The 16,293-nt window shown below is 41.3% G+C and overlaps 1 protein-coding gene across 7 annotated transcripts in view; it reads right to left on the reverse strand.

Annotated features, from left to right (window-relative positions):
• Positions 1-16,293, reverse strand: part of PPARD (peroxisome proliferator activated receptor delta) — a 78,245-nt gene that overhangs the window by 5,712 nt on the left and 56,240 nt on the right. For 6 of the 7 annotated variants that reach the window (XM_074236467.1, XM_074236465.1, XM_074236466.1 and 3 more), the window contains 4 exons: positions 12,623-12,871; positions 2,795-2,946; positions 1,358-1,496; positions 182-384 (listed from right to left, as the gene is read on the reverse strand). In XM_074236467.1, the coding sequence (XP_074092568.1) occupies positions 182-384; positions 1,358-1,496; positions 2,795-2,946; positions 12,623-12,770 (642 nt within the window). In that variant the 5' untranslated portion in view covers positions 12,771-12,871. The remainder of the gene's footprint in view (positions 1-181; positions 385-1,357; positions 1,497-2,794; positions 2,947-12,622; positions 12,872-16,293) is intronic. The other variant, XM_074236471.1, reaches the window with a different exon arrangement.

The following is a 16,293-nucleotide window of genomic DNA, read 5'->3' on the forward strand; positions in this document are numbered from 1 at the left end:
CTCCCCACTGCTTCCCCAATTTTTTTCATCCATACCCTGAAAAAGGGAAGAGAAAAGAAACCTCCTTGCAAAAGGGAGATGCAGGAAGCACAGGACCCCACTTTTCCCAGACATAAAGCCTCTCCCAGACTTTCCCAAATAGGTCCGATTTTGAGGCCACATGCCTTCATGTTATACTCACAGGTGTACTGCTGGCCTTGCCAGTCAGAATCCCCCGGGCCTTCTTTTTGGTCATGTTGAAGTTTTTCAGGTAGGCATTGTAGATGTGCTTGGAGAAAGCCTTTAGGTCAGCTCCTTGTGGATTTTGCCCGCTCACTTCACTAGCAGTCAATCCTTCTACCAACTTCCTCTTTTCTGCTTCTGGCATCCGGCCAAATCGAATTGCTGGTACATGAAATAAGACAGGGTCAATGGATGTGGTGCAGGGAGAAGAGGGAAATTCTATCTATAAATTGTCTCCTGGGCAGGTGCCTCACTGCCTAATCAGCCATCCAAGCACTATTTATTTGTTTTTAATTTAAGCACCTACTTAGGGTTTGCATAGCCCTGGGCCACATGTAGGTAGTTTTTTATGACTAACAGCTGGCTAGCCCTGGCTCTGCCCTATTCCTGATCTGGGTGTCCAGGGCAGATTATGAGGAGTCAGGCTACTATAACACAAAGAACCCAGACTAGGGGATTGGAAAACCTCTGCCATTTAACCCAACCTTTGGACAAATTACTTAGCCTCTATTAGTTTTGCTTTCCTCATCTATAAAGCAGGAACAATAATTCTTTCATAGCTATCACATGTGAAAGCACTTTGTAAATTGTAAAGCACCATATTATTAGTGTCAAAGGAGAAGATTTAACTACCTTCTATATCTAGGGCTCCTTTTAAGATCACAGAACAATTAATTTTAGGAGCTGGTTTCTTTTGATGGAGGCCAGAGGAGATTTAAGAATTGGGAAGGATACAGAGAAGGAATCAATTAATTTTCTAAAGTCTCTCAGGAAAACTCCTGTGGCATAAGATGTAGACCAGGCAAAAGATACTGAAAGAAAGGATTAGAGAGAAAACGAATGATCTTTATCACTCACATATTAAAATCAGAGTAGAGGAAGTTACTTTTAAAATACATAGTAAAAATCCAATTTGTTTCTGATACTGTTACTCTGGAAGACCTGAGGTTATATCTACCACTGAGATTCTGTGGCTTATCATCCCTTGCTTCAACCTGAGTACATGCTCTTTATGCCTGGAATAACACTCAGTCAGGAGGCCACTGCGTGAGCAACCCCATAGCTGCTGCATTATTCCCCCCACCCCCCACTGGACTTGTCCTCATTACTCCCCACTCTATCTCCGAGCTCTCACCATTGTGAGACATGCCCAATGACAGACATTTCTGAAAGCGGCAGTGCTGACATTTATTGCGATTCTTCTTCTGGACCTTGCAACTCCGATCACATTTCTCATACTCCAGCTTCATGCGGATGGTCCTGCGGAAGAAGCCCTGGAAGGCCAGAACAAAAAGAGAGAAAAGAGGAAAAGGGGGGAGGGAGAGCAAGAGGAGGGATGGGGGGGGGGGAGACAGACATTAAGGGTCTATTGACCTCAATCTGTTCATGCAGAGTTAGGAAGAGTGTTGAAGAAAGGCTTGTGAAAGAATCATTACCATTCTGCTAGCTGGCTAGTCCTCAGTCTCAGCCTTGCATTCTGTTGGATCGGTCCCCTGTATGGGTTATTTCATTTGCCCTCTTCATTCAAGGCCCAGCTCAGACAACCAATCCTCCAGAGTCACCTTCATTTATCCCAACCCTTTTATTAAAATGCTCAGGTGCTCTGAGAGCATGATCCTAGATTTCTCTCTTAATTGCGCATGTCTCAAACCATTTTTATCATTGCACTCTTAGCACCTACTATGGTGCTTGATACATGATAATAGATACTTAATGTCTGTGGAATTGAACTGAATGAATAGATTCATTGAGAATGCAATGTCTGCCTATTAAGACATGCTAAAGCCAGTGTAGGAATTGAAGTGTAAAATTTCTACAAATTTTGAAGTGGAGGAATTGGTTTAGAGTTTTTAGTTTTGTTTTTGGTGAGGGAGAATGGAATGTAAAAAAAAAAAATAAGGGTAACTTATTTTTTAAAATCTCAGCTCAAATTTACTTATTAATTTAGGAGTATAAAATGTATGTGTAACTTGTGCACATAAATGCATCATGTTTGGTATATGTAGTTTGCAAAAATCTCAGAAAAATGGAAAAACTAACATTTTCTACCCTTTTGAAGGCCAGAGAAGAGCTAAGGCAAACTTCAGAAAATAACACTCCTAGTTCTTTTCAATTTTTTCCAGGCTTTCAGATTTTGAGACAGAAGCTTTGAAACTCTTACTGGCTCAGCAAAGTAAGTGGTCACTCTCTCTGCCATCATTTCAGGTGAGGTCCCCAGGGGGCACTGGAAGCCCACAAGGAAGCGTAAAGGAGGAGCCAGCTCAGTGCCATACATGGCCAGCAGGGGGCAAGAGAGGGAGGAACAGGCCCAGGAGAACAGCGCCATCATGCCCCTTCCCCTGCTTGGCCTCAGTAGCCCCCCCTTGAGAAAAGTTTTGCCCAGAATTATAATTTTGAATCTGCCACAGAACCTGGCAAGGTGATCAGGGGTACTGTGGCTGGGGCAGGGGGGCCTGAAGGGCCAGCAAAAGCCAGCAGCAGTTGGAGCTTCCACTCATTCCTTAATAACCCCGGGCTTCTTCAGCTGCTCCATTTGAAGGGTTTGAAAACCCAGGCAGCTGCCCAGCCATACCTTGCAGCCCTCACACGCGTGAACGCCATAGTGGAACCCCGATGCCTTGTCTCCACAGACCCGGCATTCCATGTTAAGACTCCCGGAGGAAGCTCCATCGCAGCCCATCTGGAGTTGTTCTGACAGGGATGGAGAGGAGCTCTGAGAAAGGTCTAAAGGGGCAGGACACAAAACATACCATTTCATACTCTGCCTGCATGGCCTTGAAGGATGATGAATGTCCAGGACATACAACCTATTGTGTTGGTTTGAAGGGATGGGGGATGGATGGAAGCTATTGGTTGTGTTTGGGGAAGATGGGGAGAGCTTTCAGACAAGGGTACTGTTCCAGTGCTACAGCTGCATCCAACCCTTAGAATGGCTCCATCTCCTTTGGAGATGTGTTGCTGGCTTTATTGAAGCCTGAGTCTGATAGGGAAGATCAGTCACATGGTCTATAGGGTTTGGGGGAAGAGTTGATTTCAGGCTGCAGGTTGTGGCTCTTAAATCAAAATTAAACCCCAAACCAGAAGGGGTCTACTAACAATTTTCTGACTGTGCTTCTCCTCATCTCCTGCCACTCTGGTTGGGGTATTTTGATGAAGAGGACTCTGTTTATCAACAGTGGACCACAGCTAGTCAGTGCTAGGAAGAGTCTTAGAGATTAACTTACTTTATTTTTTATAGATAGGTACATGGCAGTTTATAGTTTATTCAAGAGTATGAAATATTCCATCAGTAGGTGACAGACATGTGTCTCACAATTCCACAGGTGATATAGGAGTATGTGTGTGTGTGTGTGTGTGTGTGTGTGTGTATATATAATTATATGTATAGCTACACCCATATGTATTGAGAGAGAGAGATGAGACAGAGACTGACTCCTACTAAGTAAGCTACATGATCCAGAACTTGAATAGATTATCACCTATCTTTTTTGGGGGGAATAATTTTGTTGCTACCACAGTCAACTCCAGGTCTTGCTTTAATAGGTTATATAGCTTCTTCACCCTAAGTTGTAAATTATATAATGAAAATGATTTTTAAATCGACCATCGCTCTGTGTAGAGTCATTTTTTGGGTTTTTGAAAAAGAGTGTTTGCTATGACAAAACTCTATTAGTCTCTGTCTTACTTCATTTTGAATTCCAAGGCCAAGCTTGCCTATTGTTCCAATTATTTTTTTGATTTCCTACTTTAACATTCCAATACCTTCTAATGATTGGGATATCTTTTTTTGGTGTTATTTCTTCTTGTAGTTCTTCCTTGAACTGATCAACTTTGACCTCTTCAGCATTAGTGGATGGATTAGTAGATGATTGATCACTGTGATATTGATGGTTTGCCTTGTATTTAAAAAGATATTCTGTCATTTTTGAGATTATACACTAGTTCTGCTTTTTCCACTCTCATATATTCTTGGGCTCAAAGATCATTGTCTAAATAGTGACTGCAGCCATAAAGGAAGAGAGATAAGCTATGAAAAATCTGGACAATATGCTAAAAAAAGTAGAGGCATTACCTTGCTTGTCAGCAAGCATCTTTGTCAAGATCTATAAAGTTATGGTTTTTCCAATAACAATGTATGGCTATGAGAATTGAACTATAAGGAAAACTGAAGGTCACAGAATCAGAGGTTTTGAATTGAGGGGTTGGAGAAGACTTTTGAGAATTTCCTGGACAGCAAAGTGGTCAAATCAGACAATACTTAAAGAGATGAATTCAGGCAATTCACTGGAAGACCACATGAGATGAGACTCTTGAGAAAGTCTGAAGGCTTGAAAAGTCTTTCAAAAGTCTGAACAGAGGGGCTGGCAGAGGATGATTTAGATAATGACTGAACTTGGATAGACTTCAGGAAAAAATGGAAGACAGAAAGATCTGGCATGCTATGGTCTTTGGGGTCACAAAAAGTTGGACAAGATTGAATTACTGAACAACCACCTTAACTACCTTATTGTACAGAGGAGATAACTGAGGCCCAGAGAGGAGATGCAATGGCAAGCTGAAACTAGAACTTGGGACTCCTGAGTCCACAGCACTACCTTAGGTTGTAGCAGCTTTCTAATTCTTTTGTATAGTCCACAGCACCTAATTAGAAGGGGCAGGCATGATAAATAGCCACTTTTGTTCCTTCTTCCATCAGACTCAACCCCTCCTCAGATCATCCTGTCCAGTTATGAATAGAATGCCCTTTATCTTGGCTCCAGAATGCTTATTAGCACCTGCCTAGGAAGATAGCCAGCTTTGCACACAGGTTTGTGTTTGTTGCTCTTGTCAATGCACCATGCCTGTTTCAACTCCCTCAAAAGAACCTAAGTTTTGCAAAGATAGGAGCCATGTAGCCTCCTTCCCCTTGACCACCCACAAAGCCTACTCTAAGAACTCTGCATCTAAAGATAAGGAGATCTCCCTCCTGATTTTCCTAGGATTAGATCCCTTTGGATCCACTTTGCTTCTTGACCCTTTAGTCTTGCTTTAGAGATTCTGTAGATATGAGGACATATCTCCAGGAAAGTAGGAAAGTACAAAAGGGGTTGAACTTGAGTGAGGAAGAAAGGGAGACTCTTGAGGGGTGAGAAGTGACTTAGTTCCCAATCATGGGAGGGAAGGGCAGATAAGATAAAAAGGGTATCATCACAGTATCATCACCTTATTTAGTCTGATTCTCTGATGATAAATCTTGCTAAAAGATAATGTCTATCCTTCATTTTTGAAGAAGACCATAATATCAGGGTGATGATATGACAAGTACAAGTTCATGAAATGAATTAGAGTAAGAGGGTGCTATGCTAAAGTCACCAGCCTCACTTTCTTCTCCAGAGCCATCTGGGTCAGGATGACTGGAGATAGCCCTGGATGCGAGGCAATCAGGGTTAAGTGACTTGCCCAGGGTTACATGGCTAGTAAGTGTCTGAGGCCAGTTTTGAATTCAGGTCCTCCTGACTTCAGGGTTGACACTCTACCCACTGTGCCATCTAGTTGTCCCTTGCCAAAGGATAGATGCTATGAGAGTGACAGAAGAGTGCCATGCTAAGCCATGATGGAGATGGTGGCACATTGCTATTTCATCTGTGAAGGTTTTACTTGATGTATATTTTGGTCTTGTCTGAGAAGCTAGAGGGGGGAGGGAGGGAGGCAAGGAGGAAAGGACAAGTCTAGTGCATTTTCTGAAGACAGATTTCCATTCTTTCTTCACTCACTGACCTAGCTTAATGGTTATGTTGTAGTGATAAAGGAATCCCACTCTAACACTCCAAGAGCTCTATGATTTTATCCACATGTATACTCCCTTCAACAATACAGAGTTCAGACCAAACATGCCCACTTATTCTGTAAGATTCTTATCCATGTCCAACCATAAATATGCTGGGGTCCCTCCTCTCATTCTTTTGACATTACATAGATATTCCATGGCTATCAATGAAGAACTTGGGCTGAAAATGAATTAATTGCTACTGACTTCTAAGTAAAGATAAAAATAACTAGAATCCTTAACTCCCCCCTTTTGAGTATGTGGGAGTATTGTGGGAAGATGGGCATAAAGAACTAAGGGATCAGGCTCTGAATGTCCTTGAACTGTGACCCTGCTGGTAAGGCTAGTTTTGGTCCAGGTTAAGTTCTGCTTTAATGATGGCCAATTCTCCAAATTTTTTATCTCCAATTAAAAAATGGGTCTCAAGTTTTATTATACTAATATCTATTCTTATGATGCTCTTGCATTCCAAATATGATCTATTTAGTATAAGGAAAGAGTGGATTTGGAATCAGAGTACTGGGTGTTGAGTTCCCCATTCTACTATTCACTTGACCTGTATAATCTTGGATAACTTAATTTCTCTGCCCTTCATTCCTTAAATGTAAAATAAGATCAGACCAGATAATCTCTACTCTTTTTTTTTTGAGGGGGTTTTTTGTTTGTTTTTTTACAAGGCAATGGGGTTAAGTGGCTTGCCCAAGACCACACAGCTAGGTAATTATTAAGTATCTGAGGCCGGATTTGAACTCAGGTACTCCTGACTCCAGGGCTGGTGCTCTATCCACTGTGCCACCTAGTCACCCCCAGATCAGATAAACTCTAAGGTCCCTTTCAGCTCTAAACACCCAGAATTAGATCTCCTTTGGATCCACTCTGCTCCTTGACTCTTTAGTCATTCTGGAGATAAGAGAACAGTAAAGCAAGAAAGGGGGCTGAACCTGAGTGAGCAGGAAAGGGAGACTGAGGACTGTGCAGTGTCTTAGTTCCCAGCCAGCTACCCAACTATAGGCACTGCTTAGCAGTGGCTGACTTATCTATGATCCTTAATCACTTTGCTTCCTACTATTATTCTGTCCTGTAGCTAGATGGCTCAGTGGATAGAGCACCAGGCCTAGAGTTAAAAAAAAACCTGAGTTCAAATCCAGCCTCAGACACTTACAAGTTGTGTGACCCTAGGCAAGTAACTTCACCCTCTCTGCCTCAGTTTCCTCAATTTAATATGACCTGGAGAAGGGAATGGCAAACATTCTAGTATCTCTGTCAAGAAAACCCCAAATTCAGGACAGCTAAGTGGCACAGTTGACAGAACATTGGCCCTGGAGTCAGAAGGACTTGAGTTCAAATCTGGCCTCAGACACTTAATAGTTACTTAGCTGTATGACCTTGGGCAAGTCACCTAACCACACAAAATAAAAAAAAAGAAAACCCTAAATGAGGTCAGGGAAGTGTCATGTCTCCTGTCCATTTATTTAATTTATTTTATAAAGCAATTTAGAAAGCAATTTGACTTCTTCCTCCGACTATTCAGTACAGACTCTAACACTGCTGATGTTGTGGACAGAGTGCTGGGCTGGGGGAGACCTGGGTTCTCTACAACCAACTAGCTTCTTATATGGGACCTGTAAAGCACTTTATAAATGTTGCCTAACTTCCTTCTCAATCAAACAAAGGGTTTGGAGCAGGTGATCTTGAAGGCTCCTCACAATTCTAACATTCTACACCTAAGTTTCATCATCATCATCATAATATCAGCAATAGTAATAGAAGTAATATAGTGCTTACTCTGAGTCAAGCACAGTGGTCAGGGTTTTACAAATATGAATGCCTTTAATCTTCCCAACCACACTGGGAGGGAGGGGCGGCTATTATGACCTTCAATTTACAGATTAGGAAAATGATGTAAATGGAAGGGAAGTTGAATTGCTCAGGGTCATACAATCAGTGAGTGTATGAGTCCACATTTGAACTCAGATCTTCCTGACTCCAGGCCCAAAGCTCTATCCACTGAACCACCCAGCCACTAAATTCCATGTCTGAATACCATCCTTGATCTTACCATACCTGCTTCCTAACTAAATCTAAAGATCCTACTTCTATAAGGAAGCCTTCTTTTAACTGAAAGAGCAGAATTTCTTTGTCCTGAAATGGCTTCAGTTTCTCTTATTTATTTAACCATATCACCAACTGCATAGACCCCTAAAAGTTAATTGTAAACATTTAAGTGAGTCACCAAGATAGGGACCATCATAAATAGCCTAATCCTAGATTGACTGCAAAGATCACATGGCTATTTACCACATCCTTTTAACTGATGTATTTGTTTAATATACTCCTAATTATCTCTCTCCCTATCAGAGATGGGAGGGTTGTTTGTTGTTCTAGCCTGGGAATATGGACAGGGAATTTCTACATTTACCTTGCCTTATACAATTTCACATCCAAGGGCACTGAATAAAGGCTTCTGAGATTGAGCTCAGATGCTGAGTTGAGGTCAGGACACGACACATCAGTATATACAGTTAGATTACAGAAAAGTATCCTTCCAATACCTGGACCCTTTATAAGACAGGGAAGAAGAATTGGAGAGAGATACCTGTGCCTCTTCAAACTTAGATTTAAACTGGTGAAAATATTCATCCACAGAGCTGGAAGGGACTTCCTTGTTTTGGGAGAAAACAGAAGTTTATAAAAGGTTCATCCAAATATAAATTCTTACCAATTTAGTTCTGAAGGGTAAGTCTGGAAAGATCTGAACTGATGCTGAGTGAAGTGAGCAGAACCAGGAGAATACTGTACATATTAACAGCAACACTGTCCACCTCTGATGGACTTAGCTCTTCTCTGAAGTACAATTTAAAGTCACTTTTTTTTGTTTTTTTAGGTTTTTGCAAGGCAAATGGGGTTAAGTGGTTTGCCTAAGGCCACACAGCTAGGTAATTATTAAGTGTCAGACCAGATTTGAACCCAGGTACTCCTGACTCCAAGGCTGGTGCTTTATCCACTACGCCACCTAGCTGCCCCCAGAGTCACTTCTAAAAGACTTGTGATGGAAAATAATATCCACATCCAGAGAAAGAACTAAGGAGTCTGAATGCAAACGAAAGCATGACATTTTCAATTTTTAAAATTTGTTTTGCTTTATTCCCTCTTATGGTTTTTTCCCTTTTGTTCCCTTTCACAACATGACTAATAAAGAAATATGTTTAACATAGTTGTACATGTATAACCTCTATTAGGTTACCTGCTGTCAAGAGGGGAAGTAAAGAAAGGAGAAAAATATGGAACTCAAAATCTAACAAAAAATGAGTGTTGAAAACTATCTTTACATGTAATTAGAAAAATAAAAAAGAAAGAGAAAGATCACAAATTAGTTCTGAAGGTTTTTAAGAACTGAGTGCATGGAGCTAAGGCTCAGCTTTACCCCTGCTAGCAAACTACACTTCCCCAGGCTGGAGCTGCTCTGGAAAGCCCCTTTTACTTCTTATAGTCAGCACATTCTGCTTCAACCACCTCCTGACCCAGGAAGGCCAATTCAGCTCCTTTGGCAAGGAAAGGAGACTATGTATGTGACAGAATGCTCATCACACCACATATGGGGCAGGGGGAGAAAGATCTATAAGAGGTAGAAGAGGAGAAGCCTGCAGGAACGGGCTTTGAATTCCCCACTAATGTTACCTGTACCATTGTACAGGAAGGTTTAGGTTTCACTTAGGCAGAGCAATCGAGCCCTTAGAGGAGAAAGTCAATATTTCCTGCCAATAGGCCAAATGAGGGCAACAGCCTATCTGTTAGTCTGAGACTGCCTGTAAGTAATATACAGAAAGCAGAGAAAACCTTCATCTTTGGATGGCTAGCCCTTATCACATAGCTGTAGCACTGACTGGGCTAGAAGGGGAAAGCAAGAGAGCCAACTGAGATCTTTTAGTAGCCACAGAAGCACAGACCTAGGATAGTTATCTAGGTGGCTTTTCCCATGTATGTTCCTTGTGCATTAAATTATGCTATGGCTGCCTGGGGCACAGAGATCTGGGTAAAGAGATGAATAATATCCCAATGGAAATGACTGTGCTCAGGTATAGAGTTGGTCAGACTGTAGGATAATAAAGTATTTTAGTCTTAGGCATTTTCCTTTTAATTTTCAATAAACACCTTCCTGTCTCTATTCTAAACTAAGAAAACATTTTACCTGTGCTATTCCCATTTCACTATAAATTCATTAACAAACAAAAACATTTATTAAATGTAGAGTACCATAGGAATAACCAAGAAAGAAACCATGGTTTGAGGTGGCATGCAACACTCCCTGTCCCAGTGGCTACCAGAAAAAAAAAACCCAACCCTGGAGATCCTTCATAACTATGCTTGTCAGGGCTCTCACCTTCCAGCCTTGACTTAGCTTAGCTTTTTGGCCTTCTCTTCTCAACCAATGCCAGCTCTAGCACAAACATGCCACTTTGGCTCACAAGTGGCAAGTTTGTCTTTTAAGGCCTAAGGGTGGTAGGCAACATTCCCACTTGGGTGCCAGTATGAACAGGAAATAACATACCTCTGAAGATCAATTACTGTTTGCCAGAGCAAAAATGAAGATAAACATGGCAAGCTCTAGGCAAAATTGAAAAAGTTGCTGAATTTGGTAGCCCTGGATATAATTTTTTTAGTTTTTTTTTTTTGTAAGGCAGTGGGGTTAAGTGGCTTGCCCAAGGCCACACAGCTAGGTAATTATTAAGGGTCTGAGGCCAGATTTGAACTCAGGTACTCCTGACTCCAAGGCCAATGAGCTATCCACTGTGCCACTTAGCCACCCCAGATATAATTTTTTTACTCCCCTTTCTAAGGGTGAGCACTGCCTCTACCCTACTCCAAGGGCATGATGTCTTCCTGCTTTTCTAGAGCACTCCTCTTTATCTAATGACAAAAGACTGCTGACTGAAACTCATTCATCACCCCCAAACCTCACCATATTTGTTTGAAAAGACCTATATAATTGTGAAATAGAAGGCTTGCTGTTCTTCAGTTAAAGGAGTTTAAGGAATCAGTCAGCAGGTTGGAGCAGGGGGCTTGTCTTTGCCCTTGAAATCCAGCTAGGCCTAAGGCTAGCCACACATAAGTCATTTTGGGATACTTGTGATGAGAGGCACTAGATTGGGAAGATTTGTAATTGGACCACCTCCAAACCAAATACTATTCCTACTTACATGGGGAGCAGGAGCAGTTACAATTAATGAATATCTAACCCTGGGGACATACTAGATGTAAAGAGAAGTATGCAATGGCATCAGTGATTTTTTTGCAGATTGGCCCCAGGAGTCTGCTCTACTTGGAACAGGTCTCCTAACTGGAGGTGGGGATCCTATTTTACCCTTCCTTTTCTAAATTTTTTAATTTAAATTTTTATTTTTTTAGGTTTTTGCAAGGCAAATGGGGTTAAGTGGCTTGCCCAAGGCCACAGAGCCAGGTAATTATTAAATGTCTGAGGCCGGATTTGAACTCAGGTACTCCTGACTCCAGAGCTGGTGCTTTATCCACTGCGCCACCTAGCCGCCCCTACCCTTCCTTTTACTAACATGTTTTCCCATTCTTATGCTCTAAGATTCTCAAATGATAGGAATCTAGAACCCATCCTAAACTGTACTTACCTCTTATGCCATTCTTCAATGGCCAGGATGTTCTATATCTATTCACAACAGAATGGTAATCATCCTGTCACCTTCCTTCCCCACACCTCAGAACCTTAAGAACTTCCTAGATGGTAGAACTCACAGTTCCTGCTGCTTCTACACCTTGGGCATCTCAGGGAAGAGAGCAAAAAGCAGGTGAATGTGGTACCCAATCACTCTTCAGATTTGGTGAACAAAAGGGAGACAACAGAAAGGAATGGCAGAAGAGGAGACTGAATGAATGGCCAGGAGTACTAGGGAGAAGGGCTGTGTGAGAAGCAAGTGAACTTAAACCAAGAAACTTTGCCTTTTAATTTAATTGATACTGTATCTCTGTGTCTGTGTGTAATAATAATGATTAAGAAATGCACTGCATCAGGGAGAACAAGACTGCCACTGATTACAAGGCCTTGAGAAATCAAGTAAAAAGAGAAAAGTATTTGTTTTGATTATGGTCAAATAGTACTGGATTGCTGTCACTGATCTGAAATCTCTGAACAACTGTGCACAATTGTCATACTGCAAGACCAAGTTATCAATGTGTCAGATTAGTCGCTATAAATTTTGTTTTTATTTGATTCTAACAATATACTTTTCTCATGCACAAGTTATCATATGTCCTTACTAAAGTAGCTCAGTTATCCACTCACAACTTTTAGGAAGGAGCACTCAATGGTAGTGTACACAGAAAGTGTTCAGAAAAGTTCTGTAGCTAGAAATCTTTTCTGTTAGACCTTTCCGAGAGAGAAGGACAGGACCAGGTTACCAGGCTGCTAGAACTGCTTGATAACTGATTTCTGGAAATGTCCAATTGTTCCAACCAGTAGAAAATTTGGTGGTAAGGCAAAGTAGTCTGATCTCCTAGCTCTTTTTCTGCATCACACCATTACTCCCTTCCCTCTTTTTGGTTCATCTATTGCCTCCTCCCCCTTACCTGTATAGCTGCTGGAAGGAAGTGAACTCTCCGGTCCCCCATTTTGGTCTGGAGCTCCTTCTGCCACTGTCACTGTCACTGCCACTGCCACTTCCTTTTTCTCCTCCTTTTCCCTGATCTCAGGTACTTCCTTTTGTAGCTGCTCCATGGTTGATCACCCCTCAGTGCCACGCCTGCCGGCCCTGTCATAATTCTGGCATCATCTGTAGCTGTTCACAGGTGGACCTCTACAGGGGGCTTCTTTTTAGCCTGGGGAAAGGAAAAAGGGGAACAAGGTTACCAAAAGTAAGGCGGGGGAATGGCAGATAGCCAGGGGACTGTACCTCAACTCTGGATTGCCTGAGAGACAGGGTAGACAGCTGAGGAAAATCAAAGTCATACTTCTTGCTCTCATTAAGGCAACACGACTAGTGAGTCCTCTTGAACTTATCCCCATGGGTAATACTCCCTCCATTCATACTCTCTGTAATTTTAATAACTGGGAACTGTGGGATTTAGAATAGCTTCACTGGCCAGAAAAATCTATCTATTAGCTCAGGAAGTCCTCCTTTTGCCTCTTCAGAAGCACCTTGCCCATCCATCAAACTAGGAAAAGTCAGTGTTCAATTCAGCCTTCAATGAAAGACTCATGGAATCATCTGCTTCCCAGGGATCAAGAGGAGGCATTTCAAAGAATGAATACAGGCTTATAAGACTCATGATACCATACCCTGAGAAGAAGAATTTGTGGGATTCAAGGTCATGATTATTATTTCAACCTATTCAATTTTTTTTTTAAGTTCTGAAGGAGATTTGGAAACAAACAGTATTGCCTTCACAACCAGTCTGTGAGGAAGGTAATATAAACATTACTATTCCCAGCTGACAAATGAGAAAAAAATATGCTCAAAGAGAAATAAGTGAGAGTCAGAATTTGAACCCAAGACTTTGCCAACACCAATTCCAGTGTTTCTTTCACTTTACTAAGCTCTCTCTCCACCTGGATACTCCACAAGACAGAAGTTCAAGTTTCTCAAGAAGAATCTATCCTGCATCAAAATGTACTTGCAAACAAAACAAGTACCATTGACAGACACTGCTCTGAAGCCAGTTACATACAGATGCAAAGCTGATCAGGATGGTGATAGGTGGCTGTTTGGTATAATCTAGAAAAAGAGCTAAAGATTTCTATCAGTTTATACTATGGAGTCTAATACTTAATTTTTGCCCCGCCCCCTGCAAACAATGGGGTTAAGTGACTTGCCCCATAGTGGCTCCTCCAGGGCCAGTGCTCTATTCTTTCCACCAACTAACTGCCCCTATTTCTTTGCATTTTTTTCTAAAGAGGGCTTTATGAAAACAATACTATAAGCAAATTAGAAGATCAAGGACTAGTTTACCTGTCAGATCTATGGAAAGGGGAGCAGTTTATGACTAAGGAAGAGTTGGAGAACATCACCAAAAACCGACTAGATGATTTCGATTACATTAAATTAAAAAGCTTTTGCACAGATAAAACCACTGTAACCAAGATCAAAAGAAATGTAGTAAACTGGGAAACAATCTTTACAACTAATGATTCTGACAAAGGACTCATTTCTAAAATATATACAGAACTGAGTCATTTTTTTTTTTTAGGTTTTTGCCATTCCCCAATTGACAAATGGTCAAAGGATATGCAAAGGCAATTTACAGATGAGGAGATCAAAGCAATCCATAGCCATATGAAAAAATGCTCTAAATCATTAATTATTAGAGAAATGCAAGTTAAAGCTTCTCTGAGGTACCACCTCACACCTCTCAGATTGGCCAATATGACCAGAAAGGATAATGATCATTGTTGGAAGGGTTGTGGAAAATCTGGGACACTATTACACTGTTGGTGGAGTTGTGAACTCATCCAACCCTTCTGGAGAGCTATTTGGAACTATGCCCAAAGGGCAACAAAAATGTGCATACCCTTTGACCCAGCAATATCACTACTGGGTCTATACCCTGAAGAGATGAGGAAAAAAGGGTAAAAACATCACTTGTACAAAAATATTTATAGCAGCCCTGTTTGTGGTGGCAAAGAACTGGAAATCAAGTAAATGTCCTTCAGTTGGGGAATGGCTTTAGCAAACTGTGGTATATGTATGTCATGGAACACTATTGTTCTATTAGAAACCAGGAGGGAGGGGACTTCAGGGAAGCCTGGAGGAATTTGCATGAACTGATGCTGAGTGAGATAAGCAGAACCAGAAAAACACTGTATACCCTAACAGCAACATGGGAGTGATGTTCAACCTTGAAGGACTGGCTCATTCCATCAGTGCAACAACTGGGAACAATTTTGGGCTGTCTGCAAAGGACAGTGCCATCTGTATCCAGATAAGGAGATGTGGAGTTGGAACAAAGTTCAAGGACTATTCCCTTTAATTTAGAAAAAAAGTTATCTTATTGTCTAATCTTGTTACTGCTTAGACTTCTTGTCTCTTCTTTAAGGATATGATTTCTCTCTCATCTTACCCAATTTGGATCAAGGTACACCATGGAAACAAAGTAAAGACTGACAGATTGCATTCCGTGGGGGGTAGGGATGGGGGAGGGAAGTAAGATTGGGGGGAAAATTGTAAAACTCAAATAATATCTTTTTTTTTAGGTTTTTGCAAGGCAAATGAGGTTAAGTGGCTTGCCCAAGGCCACACAGCTAGCTGATTATTAAGTGTCTGAGACCGGATTTGAACCCAGGTACTCCTGACTTCAGGGCTGGTGCTTTACCCACTGTGCCAACTAGCCGCCCCTAAATATCTTTAATAAAAATAAATTTAAAAATAAATAAATAAATAATTGCATTATAGGGGGCATCTAGGTGGCACAGTGGATAGAGGACCACCCTGGAGTCAGGAGTACCTGAGTTCAAATCCGACCTCAGACAATTAATAATCACCTAGTTGTGTGGCCTTGGGCAGGCCATTTAACCCCATTGCCTTGCAAAAAAAAAAAAAAAGAATTGCATTATAGCAAGAGCAATGAAGTATGCATAAGAATGTATAACTGTTTAACTAATGTGTAATGATCAACCAATATGTAATTTTTAATATGATTGGTGCTTAAGCTGGTAGCATGAGTTGTCCACAAGTAATAGAAGTAGACTATGATATAAGCAGCTGTGTGACCCTAATAAAATCTGGAGTGCTTTAAAAAAGAAAATCAATTCAGTAGTGGATTACAGGGATGGCTAGGTGGTACAGTGGATAGAGATCTGGCCCTGGAGTCAGGAGCACCTGAGTTCAAATTTGGCCTCAGATACTTATTAATTACCTAGTTGTGTGGCCTTGGGCAAGCCACTTAACCCCATTGCCTTGCAAAAAAAAAAAAAAGTATAAAAAAAAGAAGTGGACTACACAAGTGGAGCTGTGGAGTTCACTGGATTTTATCATAGTCTAAATGATATATCCCTCAAGACCATTCATTCTTTTGTTACAATTTCCTGATGGTTATCTCTCTCTCTCTCTTTCTCTCTCTCTCTCTCTCTCTCTCTCTCTCTCTCTCTCTCTCTCTCTCTCTCTCTCTCTCTCTCTAGGTTTTTGCAAGGCAAATAAGGTTAAGTGGCTTGCCCAAGGCCACACAGCTAGGTAATTATTTTTGTGTTTGAGACCAGATTTGAACCCAGGTACTCCTGACTCCAGGGCTGGTGCTTTATCCACTGC

Source organism: Macrotis lagotis, chromosome 5, assembly GCF_037893015.1.
Source record: "Macrotis lagotis isolate mMagLag1 chromosome 5, bilby.v1.9.chrom.fasta, whole genome shotgun sequence".
Taxonomy (NCBI): domain Eukaryota; kingdom Metazoa; phylum Chordata; class Mammalia; order Peramelemorphia; family Peramelidae; genus Macrotis; species Macrotis lagotis.